Genomic DNA, 14,185 nt, shown 5'->3' with positions numbered 1-14,185 from the left:
TATTACCCCCCTGAGCTATTTTAAAGTGGAATTATTTCCTCCCTGAAATGTCATTACAGGCATCTGTCTTGTGGTGAAATACACGCACTTGACACGTATATTTCACCATTCAATGATTTTTTAAAAAAAAAGTTCTTCTCCTTCCTCTTTCTTTCTTCCCCAATCATTTCTTCAACCCTAACTATAATAAACACCATTTAAAAACGAAAATTCAACTCACTTTTTCATCTACTCCAAATCTCTAGAGTCTAGAAGATAGCGGTCCTAATTAATCAAATCTTTCATCCAACTAATTCAACAAATTTTCCACATTTTTTTACATTTCATTCGATTTTCTTCCTTAGACAATTTCATATACACATTAAATAGGTCATGAACATTCGAGATTAGATTCATCCCTTTAAGATTCCGCCGACAATTCAAAATAATCGCGGATGAGAAGACCAATTTGTAACAGCAATTTGAGAAACCTCTCTCTCTTTCCCATTCTTTATTATTTCTCCCTCTAAAATTTTCATGAATAATTTATAATTTGAGTTTTTGATTTTGATTCTTCATGGATTTTAAGAGAACATGTACAAACTTTCTTTTAAAATGTAGAAGAAATTGTTTTGTTTTAGTTTCTTTTATTAAGTTTGAAAATATTTTTTAAATATACAATTACTTCACTTTGATTTTGTTACTCTTGAATCAATCACTTTAAAAAATAATAATTAATGGGTATGTTTTTTTTTATAAAAAAAGTAAGTTGTTAGATATGTTGTAAATAAGTTTATTGAAAAATTATTTATTCATTAAATGCATTTGTTGTTGATAATTTTTATTCCAAACATCCATTGAAAAAGTTTCAACAATGATAATGGTGAAAAAATGTATAATTGTATAGATAAATAAGAAGAAATAAAGAGAACGAAAAAAGAAAATTAAAAAAAAAATTGAAATTAAAAATAAAATAAATAGGCAACTCACTCTCTCAAAGAGAGTGAAATACACTCTCTATGCCAACTCAGTACTTAAGGGGGTTATTTATTCCATTTTAAAGTAGTTCAGGGGTGTAATAGGACTCCCGCAAAGAATACGTGTGTAGTTGAAAATCCGGGTGTAGTTGGAAATCTAGTAATAGGTTGAGGGGTCATTTGACCATTTTCTCGAATATTTATTGATCAATTACTCATTCTATTTAAATTTATGTGGTAGCTTTTAATTTTGAGATTCGAATAAATCTATCTCTGACCGTAATTTTTTTTTATATTTTAAAATATTTTGAATTTATGACTGACTTACAGTACTTTCTATGTTGCTTCAAAATATATAAATTTTGTTACAAAAAACTTGAAGATTCCTGACATGAATTCACAGTCAAAATTAAATTATTTGACTCTTAAAATTCAAATGATGCCACATAATTAAAACAAGAGTAAATTTTAGGTTTAGCAAACACAAAAATCATATTAGCGCTCTGCAGCTACAGTTTTGCTATTTGCGCTCCATAGCAAACTATGCACCAGATTTGTATAAATCGCAGGCAGTCATCTCATTTGTATAAAAGCACAACGATTGTATATGTATATCGGCTAGATAATTGTATATATGTAACTACTATGTATATGTTATCAATGATTGTGTTTGTATATCTGCATAAAATTTGAATTTGTATACAATTGAATCATAATAAAACATTTGTATATCAAATCTCTCTCTCTCGCTTTATAAAACACAAATTATACATTGTAATTTGTATAATTTATGTTTGTATAAAGCGAGAAAGAGAGAAAGACAAAGGAGAACTGGTAGAGGAAGATCTATATTTGTATAACTATTAGTGTATGTGACGAAAATATATGTATTTGTATATACAATTTTCTCTTGCTTTATACAAACACAAACGCAATTTATACATTTGTGTTTGTATAAAGTGAGAGAGGGGAGGGAGAGTGGCGAGTGAGATTTCTGGGGAGAGAGGCGAATGGCAAGTGTTTGCTACGAATTAGAATTAAATGAAACTGTGGTTATAGTATTTAATTTAAATTAATAGTTTACTATTTTATACTCCCTCCATTCCATATTAATTGAATTTTTTAGCCATTTTCCATTTTTCAAATTAACTTAATTGTTCAGTTTTCAAGACTACTTTTAGAGTATTCTTCCAATTTTACCCTTCATTTGGATTTTCAATGTGATGACTTCAATAAATTTGATAATAATTAATAAGGGTAAAAATGGAAAACTATATTCAATTTATATCTTAATCTACTTTTCTTAAAGGGTATGAAACACCTTAAAAATTCAATAAATATGGAATGGAGGGAGTACAATTTTCCCTTAAAACAAAAGGAGTGTCATTTAATGATATGAGTATAGAGATATTTATTAAATTGATATAAACATCGAATATGAGTATATTATTACCTTCCATGTGTTCTGTTTTATATCAAACTCCATTCTTCTAGGTTTTTCTTTTGAGCAACTTTCACATATAGCAAACATAAAAATCATATTTGTATGTTATAGCTATAGTTTGCATAATTGTGCTCCATAACAAACATAAATATGTATATTTCGCTATACATATACAAAAGAAAGCAGTTGTATATAATTTGTTATGTTTCGGTATACATATACAAAAGATCAATTGTATAATCTATGTTTGTATAAAACGAGAAAGAGAGAAAGGCAAAAGAGATCTGGGCAAGGGAATATTGTATGTATAATTATAAGTGTATAAGACGAAGATATATGTATTTGCATGTGTATATACAATTTTCTCTCACTTTATACAAACAGAAACACAATTTATACATTTCTGTTTGTATAAGCGAGAGAGGCAAGGGAGAGACTGGCGAGCGAGATCTGAGAGACTGGCGAGCGATATCTGAGAGAGGGGAACGTGGGAGAGGGGGACGAAAATATATGTATATATACAATTTTCTCTTGCTTTATACAAACACAAACACATTTTATACATTTGCGTTTGTATAAAAAGCGAGAGAGGCAAGGGAGAGAACGAGAATGGCGAGCGAGATTCAACAGGAGAGAGGCGAAATAACAACAGTTTGTTATAGGGTACAATCAAATCAAACTATGTTTATAGCATTTAATTTGAATTAATAGTTTGTTATTATATACAATTTTTCCTTTTCTTTTCGCCTTTAATAACATGCTCTTATAGTCGTATAAATAGTTTTATAATATATTTAAGATCATAAAATTTAAAATAACTCTTGCTACATTTAAAAAAAAAAAATTTAAAATATTTTTTTTTCTTAAATTTCGTGACCAGTTAAATATTATCCTAACATTGTGTTGTCATTCAGCTGGCTGGTATAGCTAAGATGTTTTCAAGGGAGATTACATTAGCATCTGCATGGATTCACCTCTTGACTATAGATCTTTTTGCTGCTAGGTTGGTCTTATCTTTATCTGTATTTATTTTTTAAAATCTTAGTTAGAGAAAATAACAAAATTATTCTTTATATTTATAGATAGATTTAAAATAATCACTTAAATATGTATTGAAACAATTTCAATTTTTTTTAAAATTTGTGAAAAAAATATATTTTTAATATTTGTTAAATATTTAATAATTTAAGGATAAGGCACAAGTATCCCCTAGATTCTGATAGAAATTTCAAAGACAAATCTTAACTAAACTAAGGTTAAAATCTAACCGATAGACTTTGATGATATTTGATGGTGACTAAAAATGTTAACTTTTTACTAATTATAAGATTCAATGAATAATTAAGGGACTCGTTTTCTCTTTTCAATTTATTTTTTTTCTTTTAAAAAATAATTAAAACTCTTATTAACTTTTAGTTTTTTTTTCATTATTTAAAACAGGCAAGTTTATCATGATGGATTGCAGAATGATATGGAAACACGACATTCTATTCCACTGATATTATTGTGTTGTCCCATTGGACTTGTTACTCATCTTATCACCAAAAAACTCTATTTATTAAGGGTTCCTTTAATACGACAGATAAAGAATAATTAATTTTAGAAGAAGTATTATTTTTATGTTTAATAATTTTAGAATACGATATCATATTTAATTTTTCAATTGTAATTATATTTTCACCAACAATTTCAAGGAAATTTAATAGTTATAATTTAAAAATTCACGTACTACTAGCATTTTATTTTTTAATCTTATGTATACTAATAACAAAGTGGAGAAAAAAATATTAGGATCATTTTCATCAATCTTAGCTTTGATGGACAGAGTTATCTGATACTTATTACTAGTGGAGGTGACAGATATCTTGTGGAATTAGTTGAGGTGTGCAACAGCTAATCCAATGGGAGGTGACAGTTATCCCGTGGAATTAGTTGAGGTATGCAAAAACTAGCTCAGAACCTCCATAGGTTGGGTTTGAGAGCCATGTGATGTGTGATTATCCAGCACGGTTCGGAGAGCACTTTTAGTCTGTGCTGGTGAATTGAAGCCCCCCTATCAAGCAAAAAGGACGCGGCTCTTCCTACGGCGAAGTAATCAACATTGACTCTATTTATTATTATGGCAAATCAGTGTATCAAGATGTCAATATGAGATCTTATTTATGTTCGATACGTCCACCTACGAGACTCACAATTAGGGGTGTTCGTGGTTCGGTTTGGATCGGTTATTGATTAAAATCAAAACCAAACCAATCTAGTCGATTTTTTAAATTTCTAAAATCAAACCAAACCAAACGAAAAAAAATAACCGTCGATTTGGTTATTGTTGGTTTAGTTCAGTTTTTTTGGTTTATTCGGTTTGAAAGTAATAATGTTTTTGAGGATATACGTATCTCGATAGACACAAACACCTAGTACATGAACAATCCACAGAAAAGCTATTGTCGGTTCAATTAAGCAATATTACAGTTATCATTACACAAACAAAGTGATTCAATTAAGAGAAAGTGTGACTATTTTATCTGAAGTAGGGTCGGTAAAGACTAAAATAGATTTTGATGGACTTGGACTAAGGATTGTTATAGTTGGGCTAAAGTGTTGGGCATGAGAAAATGATAAAGTTAAAAGACTTAGGTTAATTAAAATTTAACAAAATATTTATATCGGTTCGGTTGTTGTTTTTTAGTAAAACCAAAACCAAACCAAATAGTATTGGTTTTCAAAATTTAAAACCAAACCAAACCTAATCAAATATCGGTTATTTTAATCGGTTTGATTCGGATTGCGATTCGGTTTGAATTTTTAATCAAAACCATGAACAACCCTACTCACGATCATCCAAAAAATATTTAATAATTTTTTTAAAAAAATAAATAGAAAGAGATATATATTGCCAACTCAACTAATAAACTAATGATAGGATGGAGATAAATATAAGTCCTATAAATATGGAATGAAAGTAATAGGCATTGTATATAAGGAGTTTTTAGTGTTTAAAGGAAATTAGGCATTTGCATAATTGTAGGAAGATAGAACATACTAATTAGTTGTTTATCAAAAGTATAATGGGGCTTTGCCGTTCCCTTGATGCTGACTGAAATTAGGTTCCAGCCACATTCACAGCCCCATTTATCCGATGGGTTCACTTATTTGCCCCAAACCTCGTCGGCCTGGGAATATCAATACCCATTCCAACTGCCTTCCTTTAAGGTGATTTTTTTTTTTAAAATTTCTAATCTTATTTTTCAAGATTTTAATGACCCATTTATGTTGTTGATCTTCTGTTTAATGGGTTGTTCTTACTTTTTTTTTTTTGATGGTGGGAAAAGAAATCAAGCTGCGGTTTTTATTTCAAAAGGGGGTGAAGAACTTTTTGATCTCATTGGTAAAGAGGTTATATTTTCTTTTCATGATTATCAATTCACCCCATTGTATTATTTAATTGTTGTCTATGGTGATATTGTTATTGCTTATGTCTTCATAAATGTTGTGTTATTGTTTTCCTTGACCCGGGTTTATCGGAAACAGTCTCTCTACCTGTCAAGGTAGGGGTGAAGTGTGAATACGCTCTACTCTCCCAGGATATTCCACTATATTGGGTATGCTGTTGTTGTATGTGAATCTATAGGGATGTTTTAATTCCTTTTGTATTTTTCAAAAATGGAGGATTTTTAAATGAGGAGGGTTGTGGTAGGATGATGGTCAATGTTGCGAGTAGTGATCCGGCTGATGATGAAGAAAGAGAATAACTGTGATGAATCTTTGAATATTGAATCCGGCATGAATAGAGCATAATGGATACAGAGTATTCGTGTAGCTATTCTCCATCTAGTTTGGGATTCAGGCTAAGTTAATTGATTAGATCACTATGTTGTTTCTATAGGAATTGACATAATTACTTAGGGATGAATCTTATCATATATAAGTTTCTCTGCATGTAGTTAATTCAACATATTATTTGTCAAAGCTTCAGAAGCTAAGGTGATATGTATACGGACTAATACGAGTGTCTTTACGTAACTAAACTTGCAAAATAGGGGTGGAGCTAGGTAGGGGGAAAAAGGTTCATTTGAATCCCTTTGGTGGTAAATTACATTGTATATACAAGGTTGAAATAATTTTCTTTGTTTATATAGTAGATGTTGAATCCCCTTGGCATCTTCGTGTATTTACTTCTTCATATTTTTGAAACCCCTTAATGAAAAATCCTGGTTCTGTCATTGCTTGCATATTGTTTGAGTAAGTTGGGTTTGCATGTATCTATATAATCGCAAATATCGTAGCATGTTTGCATATTGTCAATATGAAAATATCCTCATTGTTGGCAGAGTGTGTAGAATTCCAAGCTACATACTGCGATCTTACACACTCCGCAGGTTTCAGTTCTCATTTCTGATGCTCAATAGCTATGTGAGTGTTGTTTATGGTATGAGCCTCATGGAGAGGAGCCAATTGACACATGATTTTAGTAGTTCAACGAAGATAATCAATCAAGTAGTTGGCCTACTAGAAGGGGATCTTGGGTGCAGTGGCGGAGCCACATGTTGTTGAGGGGTGTCGACCGACACCCCTTCGTCGGAAAGTTACATTGTGAGGGTAGAATAAAAATATTTTTTATGTATATATATTACATATTGACACTCCTTGGCTTCTATGCAATTTCACTTCTTTATATTTTGACACCCCTTAGCCAAAATTCTAGTTCCGCCACTGCTTGGGTGGCTAACCCGGAGCTCCTCTTCTTGGTGGTTTTGATACCTAAATTATTTTTCTTAGAAGTAGCTTTGATTCTCAAGGGGTCGTTTGGTAGCTGATTTAGAGTCAAATTATGCAAGTATTAAATTCTGCATAAGTAATACCACGTTTGGTAGCTGGGTAGGAGGTAAGTTATTCAGTGTATAAATTCAACACGTTGTTTGGTTTGCAGTTTAGAAGCCCGCATTATTGATACATGTTTAAGTTATGTGGGAATCTATATTATTGTTTTACACAGGATAGAAGGTAGAATAACTAAACTCTGCATAACTCTAACAAGCTACCAAACGATTAATGATTTTAAAGTTTCAAGGTAATGTCTAACTGCACAGAAAATATTCAATCCGCAAGAGTAGTTAAACCCTGTTTCATGAGACAAATTGGAAATTGAGGGTAGTTGAGTCCAATCAAATGATAATTGCAATGTTCCTGTCTTTCTGTTTATCCCAGTCTTGGCCCCATCATTCCATCCATCATCTTTTTAACCATCTCAATATCGAACTCTTATGAGGACACTAGATGTGCCTTCGCAAAATATTTCTAAAAGGAGCCTTATGGAAACACAATTATGGTTTTGTATGTATTCTTAATGAAGCATAATTTATCCCCCAAAGCATGTTTTTGAGTTCGTCAGATGAACAGAAAACTAGAAAGGTAATAGATCTTCAGTTCAAATCATGTTTTTAGCTTATACCAATTGCATAAGGTAGGTAAAAATTGAATTTGTTGGTTATTGTTCTTTCCTGCGTCATTTAATGATAATCTGGAAATGTGAGTTTGGGAAATGCATTTAATTAATATGACTTGTTTGGAGTAGTATGATGGTATCTTTAGTAGATTTGTTTAGTTAATTTCGACTGTATTTTTGTTTCTACTGATCACATTCAACTGTCAGTTTACCTGTGTCTACATGTATATGCTATGCTGCTCGGACTCTTCAAAAATGTTGACGGGTGCGTGTCAGATCCTCCAAAAGTAGTGCATTTTTGGAGGATCCAACACGGGTGTAGGCAGTTGGAGAGTCCCAACAACATAGTGCATATAGGTGTTTCTTTTGTTGCTTGCCTACTGTTTACGGAAAATGTCATAACACATTCCACTGATTCAACCTGCCACTTCTTAAAATGATCTTCATGGTCTAACAGGACGGCGTAGCTGCAAGACAATATGCATCAGATTTGTCATCATCCCCTCCATTCTTCTCTGGTTCACCGCCTTGCAGGGTTATGAATCCATTAATCCATGATGCTCAATTCTCAAATCAAAAGCAACACCGTTTATCTTCATCGCCAAGTCCATCTACTTCTCCATCATCAAGTTGTAAAGGAAGGTGTGCAAGGGCAAGACTCGGGAAACCTCACTCACCAAATAGAGTAGAGGGCTTTGACTGCCTAAACTCTCGCATGGCTGCTATGGCATAAATCTTCCTTACTGAACGGTATATAAAGGAATATCGACTATGAACTCTGTAGAAAATAAGAACAATTTTTTGGAGAATTTAGGCTAAAGTTTTGGTTTTGCTTTAATATTACTGTGCAAAGATGTCTCTCTTTTGCACAGTGAAAATAAGGTGGTTGAGAGGTGTGATAATTTTGTTTGGGTGCATATGTAAATGCACTCCATTGTTTTTGGTGCCCCAAATTTTTGATATTTGAAATTAAACTAGTAGTATTGTATAATGTATATATGTGAAATTTTGGAATAGAATATGGTGATTTAAGTTTTGTTTTTCTCCCCAACATTTTTAAAATCTTTTTTTAAAAGACTGTGGTGTCTGATTCAGCTTTTGTGCACCTTGGCTAATTCCACGAGATATTTGTCATCTCCCATCAGCAATAGGTACTAGGCAATTTTGTCCACCAAAGTTATGACATATATGAAGAATCACCTAGTGTTTTTGTCTAGGTTGAGATTTAAACATAAGACCTTACGACTCTCAACCACTTCATTGATCATTAGATTCTCCTGACCATATTTTGTGTCTCACATGTCTTATTATTGTTGTTTTAGTTCTTTAACCTATCTATTTGTTGCATATAACTTCAAATTTCTTGTGATAGTGTTCTCAAATAGTATAAATCTTGTAGGATTATTTCATTTGGAAATATTTGAAATTCTATCCCTTTTATCTCCAGTTTCTACAATTATGGCCAAGAAAACCTTTTGAGATATTTCATTAGTAAAAGATATTTGCTTTGAGAGTGACAAACTTATCCTACACTAATAGCCTGGTTGGTCGAGCTTTCAAAGCCCGTTTATTTTTTGGCAAGTGTTTTTAGTTGAAAATGTACTTTCGAAGAATAGCAACTTGGGCGAAAGTGTTTTTCTTTTTGTTGAAAATCTACTTTTGAAGAGTAGATACTTGTGTTTGACTAACAATTTGAAAAACACTTTTGTCAATATCATAGCATCAATCGAAGAATCTTAATATCTCAGTTGGTTAGTGAGGATTCGATTTTCCAGTTGGGGAATCCTATCTCACTATCTGAACGTTTGTCTTATTAGTGAAGATTCAATTCTCCTCCTTTATTTCTCCTTCTCCTACCCCTACTCCAATTTGTAGACCATTTGCATTTAGGATTGAAGATATTATTATAAAACACAAAAATCATATAAACCACAAGAATCAAAATTTACAAACAAAGCACCAAATCATCATATAATTAGGTCCTCATAAATCCAAAACATAAACCGAATAGTAAATTATTAAGAAAACATAAACAGTTTGTTGGAATTAAGAAAAAAACAAAAAAGAAACCTAAGTAGCATTTAAAAACAAAGTGTCCCTAAAGACAATTTTGTTCCTAATATGAAACTTAGTAGCCTTCTGGCTTGTAGGCAATGAAACTGATACACTGCACTTGACGCACATTGTCGAATCCAATGATTCTGATCCATGCTTGTGGGTATGCGTTCTTACACTCTTGAACCTCAGCCAACACTTGGGTTGCATCAGTGCACCCAAACATGGGCAACTTCCACATGGTCCAGTACCTGCGGATTCAGAATTTCAACTTTATTTTTGTATCTATATTTATGATGTAACTAAAAAGTTTGTGTTATATTGAACCAATCATTTAAACTATGTATTCGCTTCTAGCTTGCATGTGAAGCGAATACATAGTTTTATGAGTTTTTCTTTTTTAATACACGAGTTCAAATCATGATATTTATACTAATTTTCAAGATTCTCGTAATACGAGTAAATTGAATATATTCTTTAAATTATGAATCCGCTACTAACCTTCCATCATAGTATCCTGGTGACTTGTTGTTCTCACGGTAGACAAATCCGTGCTGCACATAAGAAACAACACATTGAAGTAATAAAAATATATCGTATCTAAATATAAAAATGTGTCATTTTCCGATAAAACGAAAGTAAATGTGACAAAATTTAGAAAGAGATATTGACCTCAGTCTCAAATTCCAAGCAAGGAACCCATCCATTTTTCAATAGGTACTCAACTTCCTTAAGCAATTGCTCGTCAGTCAAATCAGGAAGGTATGAGAGTGTCTCGTACTTCTTCATGTTAATTGGTGGCCATACCTATATACATATCCCCAAAAAAAAAAAAAAAAATAAGTTATCGACTTTCTGAAAATGTTGTTACACTCTTATCAAATTATCTAAAAATGCACTATTTTGAAGGACTTAACATGCATTTGTCAACATTTTTGAAAAAAATCCAAGCAATATAGGCAACGACTCGTGATGTAATAACACCTAGTGTCTATTGTAAATATTGTTTAATTTTAAGACTTATTATCACAAAATATTCACAAGTGTTGTGGTTGTGGTCCATACCTAGTAATTTGAAATTTTAGATCTACCATGGATTTAGGATAAGTTAAGGTATTGTTTTCAACTCGAACTATGGAAAAATTAAGTTGTATATACATAATAAGATAGAGATATTTTGAATTCATTAATTTTAGATCCTGAATTTGTCTTTAATTTTGAACATAGAGATTATACGTAGGATACACCATTTTATCTTTTCCATGTGTATAATATAATCAAAGATAAGTTAAGCAATTGAATCTTTAACTTCTATGAATTATCAGATAACTTAAAAAGATACTCTCTTATTTTAATTTTTATATGGAGGTATTTAATTGTATATGGAGTTCAAGAATAAAGAAAGATTTATGTAATTGATCATGGTCTAAGAAAATATAAATATTTATGTGATTATAAATCATCTCATTAGGGGTAACTTAAATCAATACCACTATTAAATATAAAAATGTGTCATTCTTTTGAAACCGACTAAAAAGAAAAATACTAATTGCATAAACTAGATCAAAGGTGAGTAACTAACATATACTCCCCCTGTTTCAATTTGTTTGTATTACTCTTCTTTTTTTATAATTATTTAATTATAACTTCCCACATGACAATTGACATGTTTAAAATCACAAAATCAAAGGACATTTTGATACATTCTACATAACTTTAGTTTAAAACCACAAGATTCCAAATTATTTTTTTTTGTTTCTTAAAATTATGTCAAATTAAGATCAGACAAGCAAACTAAAATAAAATAGTACTATCATAAATTGAGTCAGAAAGAGAGTAACTAACATATATAACATGTAACAACCTATAAACCCCTTAGATAATTGAATCAAGAAATAAGACAGATTACATGTTACAACATACTAAGAAAATATCAATTCTTCATACTGTCAGTGTATATATAAATCTCGAAAATCGATGAGTTAATTACCTGCATGCACCTAACTCTTCCACCATTGCTAGCAATGGAAGTGATGTCAAGGTTTTGCTTCCTTGAAACAGGGAAAGTAGGAGTAGATTTGAGACCAGTGAAAGGTGCAACCATGCTGCTTGCTTGTGTAACATTGGTGCGTGTAGCAACAGCTGCAGAGGAAATAACAGAGGAAGCCATATTGCTTCTTCTACTTTTTCTTCTTTTTTTTTTAGTTCAATATGAACCTTTTGATGTCCACTACCCTTTATATAATGAAATGATAAGGTTTTGATATGTTATGTGGTTCTTGATAACATTATACAATTACTTAATATCTACATATGAAAGGTTGGAAATTCTTTTCTTTTCTTTTTCTTCTTACATTTTAAGTCACCACAATAGAGGTGACACGTGTAAGCACCTCATTAATCTTATCTCATCCAAGATGGGGGTAGGAAGAGGATATGAATGTGTGATTGAGGTTGGTTGAGGGGGGTTTTTGAAATATTTATGATTTAGTAGTTCAAAGTAAATTGATAGCTAGAATACTTGTTTGCTTGCTTATAGTGTCCACAACTTGATGCAATACCATGATTCCAACTTGGAATTTTTTTTCTCAATCACGCAAGTTTAGACACTCTTTTAAGTTGTAATTTTCATGATTTTGTTTTTAGAGTTTTGGTGCTGAATTTGTATAATTTTCGATCGGATAATACAATAATAATGATATATTAATATAATTTCACAAGTGGAATTCGAGGAAGGTAGGATGTAAGGAGATTTTACTCGTACATTTGTGAGTGTTGCTCCCTAACACAGATCGCGAGGTAATATAGTGATTCGAGAGTCATATATTATATCTATAGAGACTTATGGTTTAGGGTTATTAGAATTACTATTACTAATTAATTGTAACACCTCACAAACTCTACGCTAAAGATCTGAACCTCTCATCGTAAGTGCATCAGCTTGGACCTGGTCAGATGTGGTTTAGGAACATAAGGGACTTCTAGCAGTAAGTCGAGTTTAAAGCCTTCCTACTGATTAATTTTTTCCGTGTAATCATGCAAGAATCATGTCACTCCCCGAGCCTACACCCTGGACGTGGCCGACACTCGAGAACCATTGTTGGTCCCCAAGTGAACCCTTGGCCTGGCTGACTACTTATAGCGGAAGACTGACTCAAGCATTTAAAGGCTTAAAGCAGAAGTAAATCATTAAAATTTTAAATACCCAGCTCATAGTGTTTGAAAAATACTCAATGCAATTATAATAGTTTGCAAAACATCTCAAAGGAAAAGAAAGTATTGAGAGACTCTTCAACTCTATCTATCTATGAAACCTCTATAATTCAAGATGGATGTCGTAACAAGACTCACGACATCTCAAGACAACTAACTAGAAAATAAAAGTGAAGTCCTCTGGAATGCAAGGAGGCTCACCGAAGTTATCTGAAGTGCAAAGTAATCTCAACGAATCACCTATTAATGATCTTGAACACTTGTATCTGCGAATAACATCAGTACATTGAACGTACGAATATGTAATAAAGTTGAATGAATAAATAATTGAACTGATAAGGCTGGAAGTATGGGTATCAAAAGAATATGAAAAATTGACCGAACCTACCCAAATCGATTTATGTTATTTTTTCAATAAAATCGTGGACTTTAATTTAAGTGTATAACCGTCCCGAACAATTGGGATGGTCTTTTTAATTTATGAAAAAACCAAAAAAATCCTGAACCGAATCGAATAACCTTACATGTATGTAAATATATTTTATATATTAGTAATATGTTAAATTTAATATATAAATATATTTTATAATAATTTTTAAATAGGTATAACCTAGGTCCTAGGCCTTTAGTGACTAGAAAACTTTGCGTCTTTGCTCTTTAATTAACCTTTTACTTAATTAGGTTTAAAATTAAAAGATGTTGTAATAAATACTCTATCAAACAATACAACAAAACCTATGCAAACACTCCTATTAAATGTTTAAGATCAAACAATACAACAACAAGATTTTACATTCTTGTCTTCTTGATGAAGAATTACAGTGCTTCTTCGTCTTCAAAGTGATATTTGTGAAAGAAATATTTTAATAGTAGTATATTTTGAAGTGATATTTTAAAAGTAAAAAAATGAAAATTAACTGAACCATACCGATACCGAAGAGAAACCAATATGATTGGGATGGTTGTAAAAAATCTAACTTTGGTTATATATTATAAAATAACCGAAAAATTGGGATGGTATAATTTTTTAAAAATAACCGACCAAACCGTATCATTGACACCCCTAGCTGGAAG

The 14,185-nt window shown here is 31.5% G+C and overlaps 3 protein-coding genes across 5 annotated transcripts in view; 2 read left to right on the top strand and 1 right to left on the bottom strand.

Annotated features, from left to right (window-relative positions):
- LOC102582558 (uncharacterized) overlaps positions 1-4,079 on the top strand; it is an 8,371-nt gene extending 4,292 nt beyond the window's left edge. The window contains exons 5-6 of one of the 2 annotated variants that reach the window (XM_006357995.1): positions 3,315-3,403; positions 3,841-4,079. In XM_006357995.1, the coding sequence (XP_006358057.1) occupies positions 3,315-3,403; positions 3,841-3,997 (246 nt within the window). In that variant the 3' untranslated portion in view covers positions 3,998-4,079. The remainder of the gene's footprint in view (positions 1-3,314; positions 3,404-3,840) is intronic. The other variant, XM_006357996.1, reaches the window with a different exon arrangement.
- Positions 4,080-5,379: 1,300 nt separating this feature from the next.
- On the top strand, positions 5,380-8,894 carry LOC102582226 (uncharacterized). 2 transcript variants are annotated; one of them, XM_006357994.2, is made up of 3 exons: positions 5,380-5,610; positions 5,730-5,793; positions 8,301-8,894. In XM_006357994.2, exons 1-3 carry the CDS (start codon positions 5,537-5,539, stop codon positions 8,574-8,576), a joined length of 414 nt encoding a protein of 137 aa, XP_006358056.1. In that variant the 5' UTR covers positions 5,380-5,536; the 3' UTR covers positions 8,577-8,894. The 2 variants fall into 2 exon arrangements, with proteins under 2 accessions (XP_006358056.1, XP_015169228.1); XM_015313742.1 differs by lacking the exon at positions 5,730-5,793.
- Positions 8,895-9,787: 893 nt separating this feature from the next.
- On the bottom strand, positions 9,788-12,143 carry LOC102577450 (ribulose bisphosphate carboxylase small chain 1, chloroplastic-like). Its single transcript, XM_006357993.2, has 4 exons — positions 11,889-12,143; positions 10,571-10,705; positions 10,400-10,452; positions 9,788-10,149 (listed from the first exon to the last, which is right to left on the bottom strand). Exons 1-4 carry the CDS (start codon positions 12,066-12,068, stop codon positions 9,972-9,974), a joined length of 546 nt encoding a protein of 181 aa, XP_006358055.1. The 5' UTR covers positions 12,069-12,143; the 3' UTR covers positions 9,788-9,971.
- Positions 12,144-14,185: the final 2,042 nt, after the last annotated feature.

The sequence above is a fragment of the Solanum tuberosum genome, unplaced genomic scaffold, assembly GCF_000226075.1.
Source record: "Solanum tuberosum cultivar DM 1-3 516 R44 unplaced genomic scaffold, SolTub_3.0 scf00260, whole genome shotgun sequence".
Lineage (NCBI taxonomy): Eukaryota > Viridiplantae > Streptophyta > Magnoliopsida > Solanales > Solanaceae > Solanum > Solanum tuberosum.
Note: the sequence above shows the minus strand (reverse complement) of the source record. Positions and strands in the feature narration are given on the sequence as shown.

What these genes read in the sequence shown, in the direction of transcription:
- LOC102577450 (XM_006357993.2), bottom strand. Translation starts at nt 12,068, where the DNA reads ATGGCTTCCTCTGTTATTTCCTCTGCAGCTGTTGCTACACGCACCAAT. An exon ending in GAAGAGTTAGGTGCATGCAG is followed by an intron (nt 10,706 to 11,888) that starts GTAATTAACTCA and finishes ATATGTATATAG; the next exon opens with GTATGGCCACCAATTAACAT. An exon ending in GCTTGGAATTTGAGACTGAG is followed by an intron (nt 10,453 to 10,570) that starts GTCAATATCTCT and finishes TCTTATGTGCAG; the next exon opens with CACGGATTTGTCTACCGTGA.
- LOC102582226 (XM_006357994.2), top strand. Translation starts at nt 5,537, where the DNA reads ATGGGTTCACTTATTTGCCCCAAACCTCGTCGGCCTGGGAATATCAAT. An exon ending in TCCAACTGCCTTCCTTTAAG is followed by an intron (nt 5,611 to 5,729) that starts GTGATTTTTTTT and finishes TGGTGGGAAAAG; the next exon opens with AAATCAAGCTGCGGTTTTTA. An exon ending in TTGATCTCATTGGTAAAGAG is followed by an intron (nt 5,794 to 8,300) that starts GTTATATTTTCT and finishes ATGGTCTAACAG; the next exon opens with GACGGCGTAGCTGCAAGACA.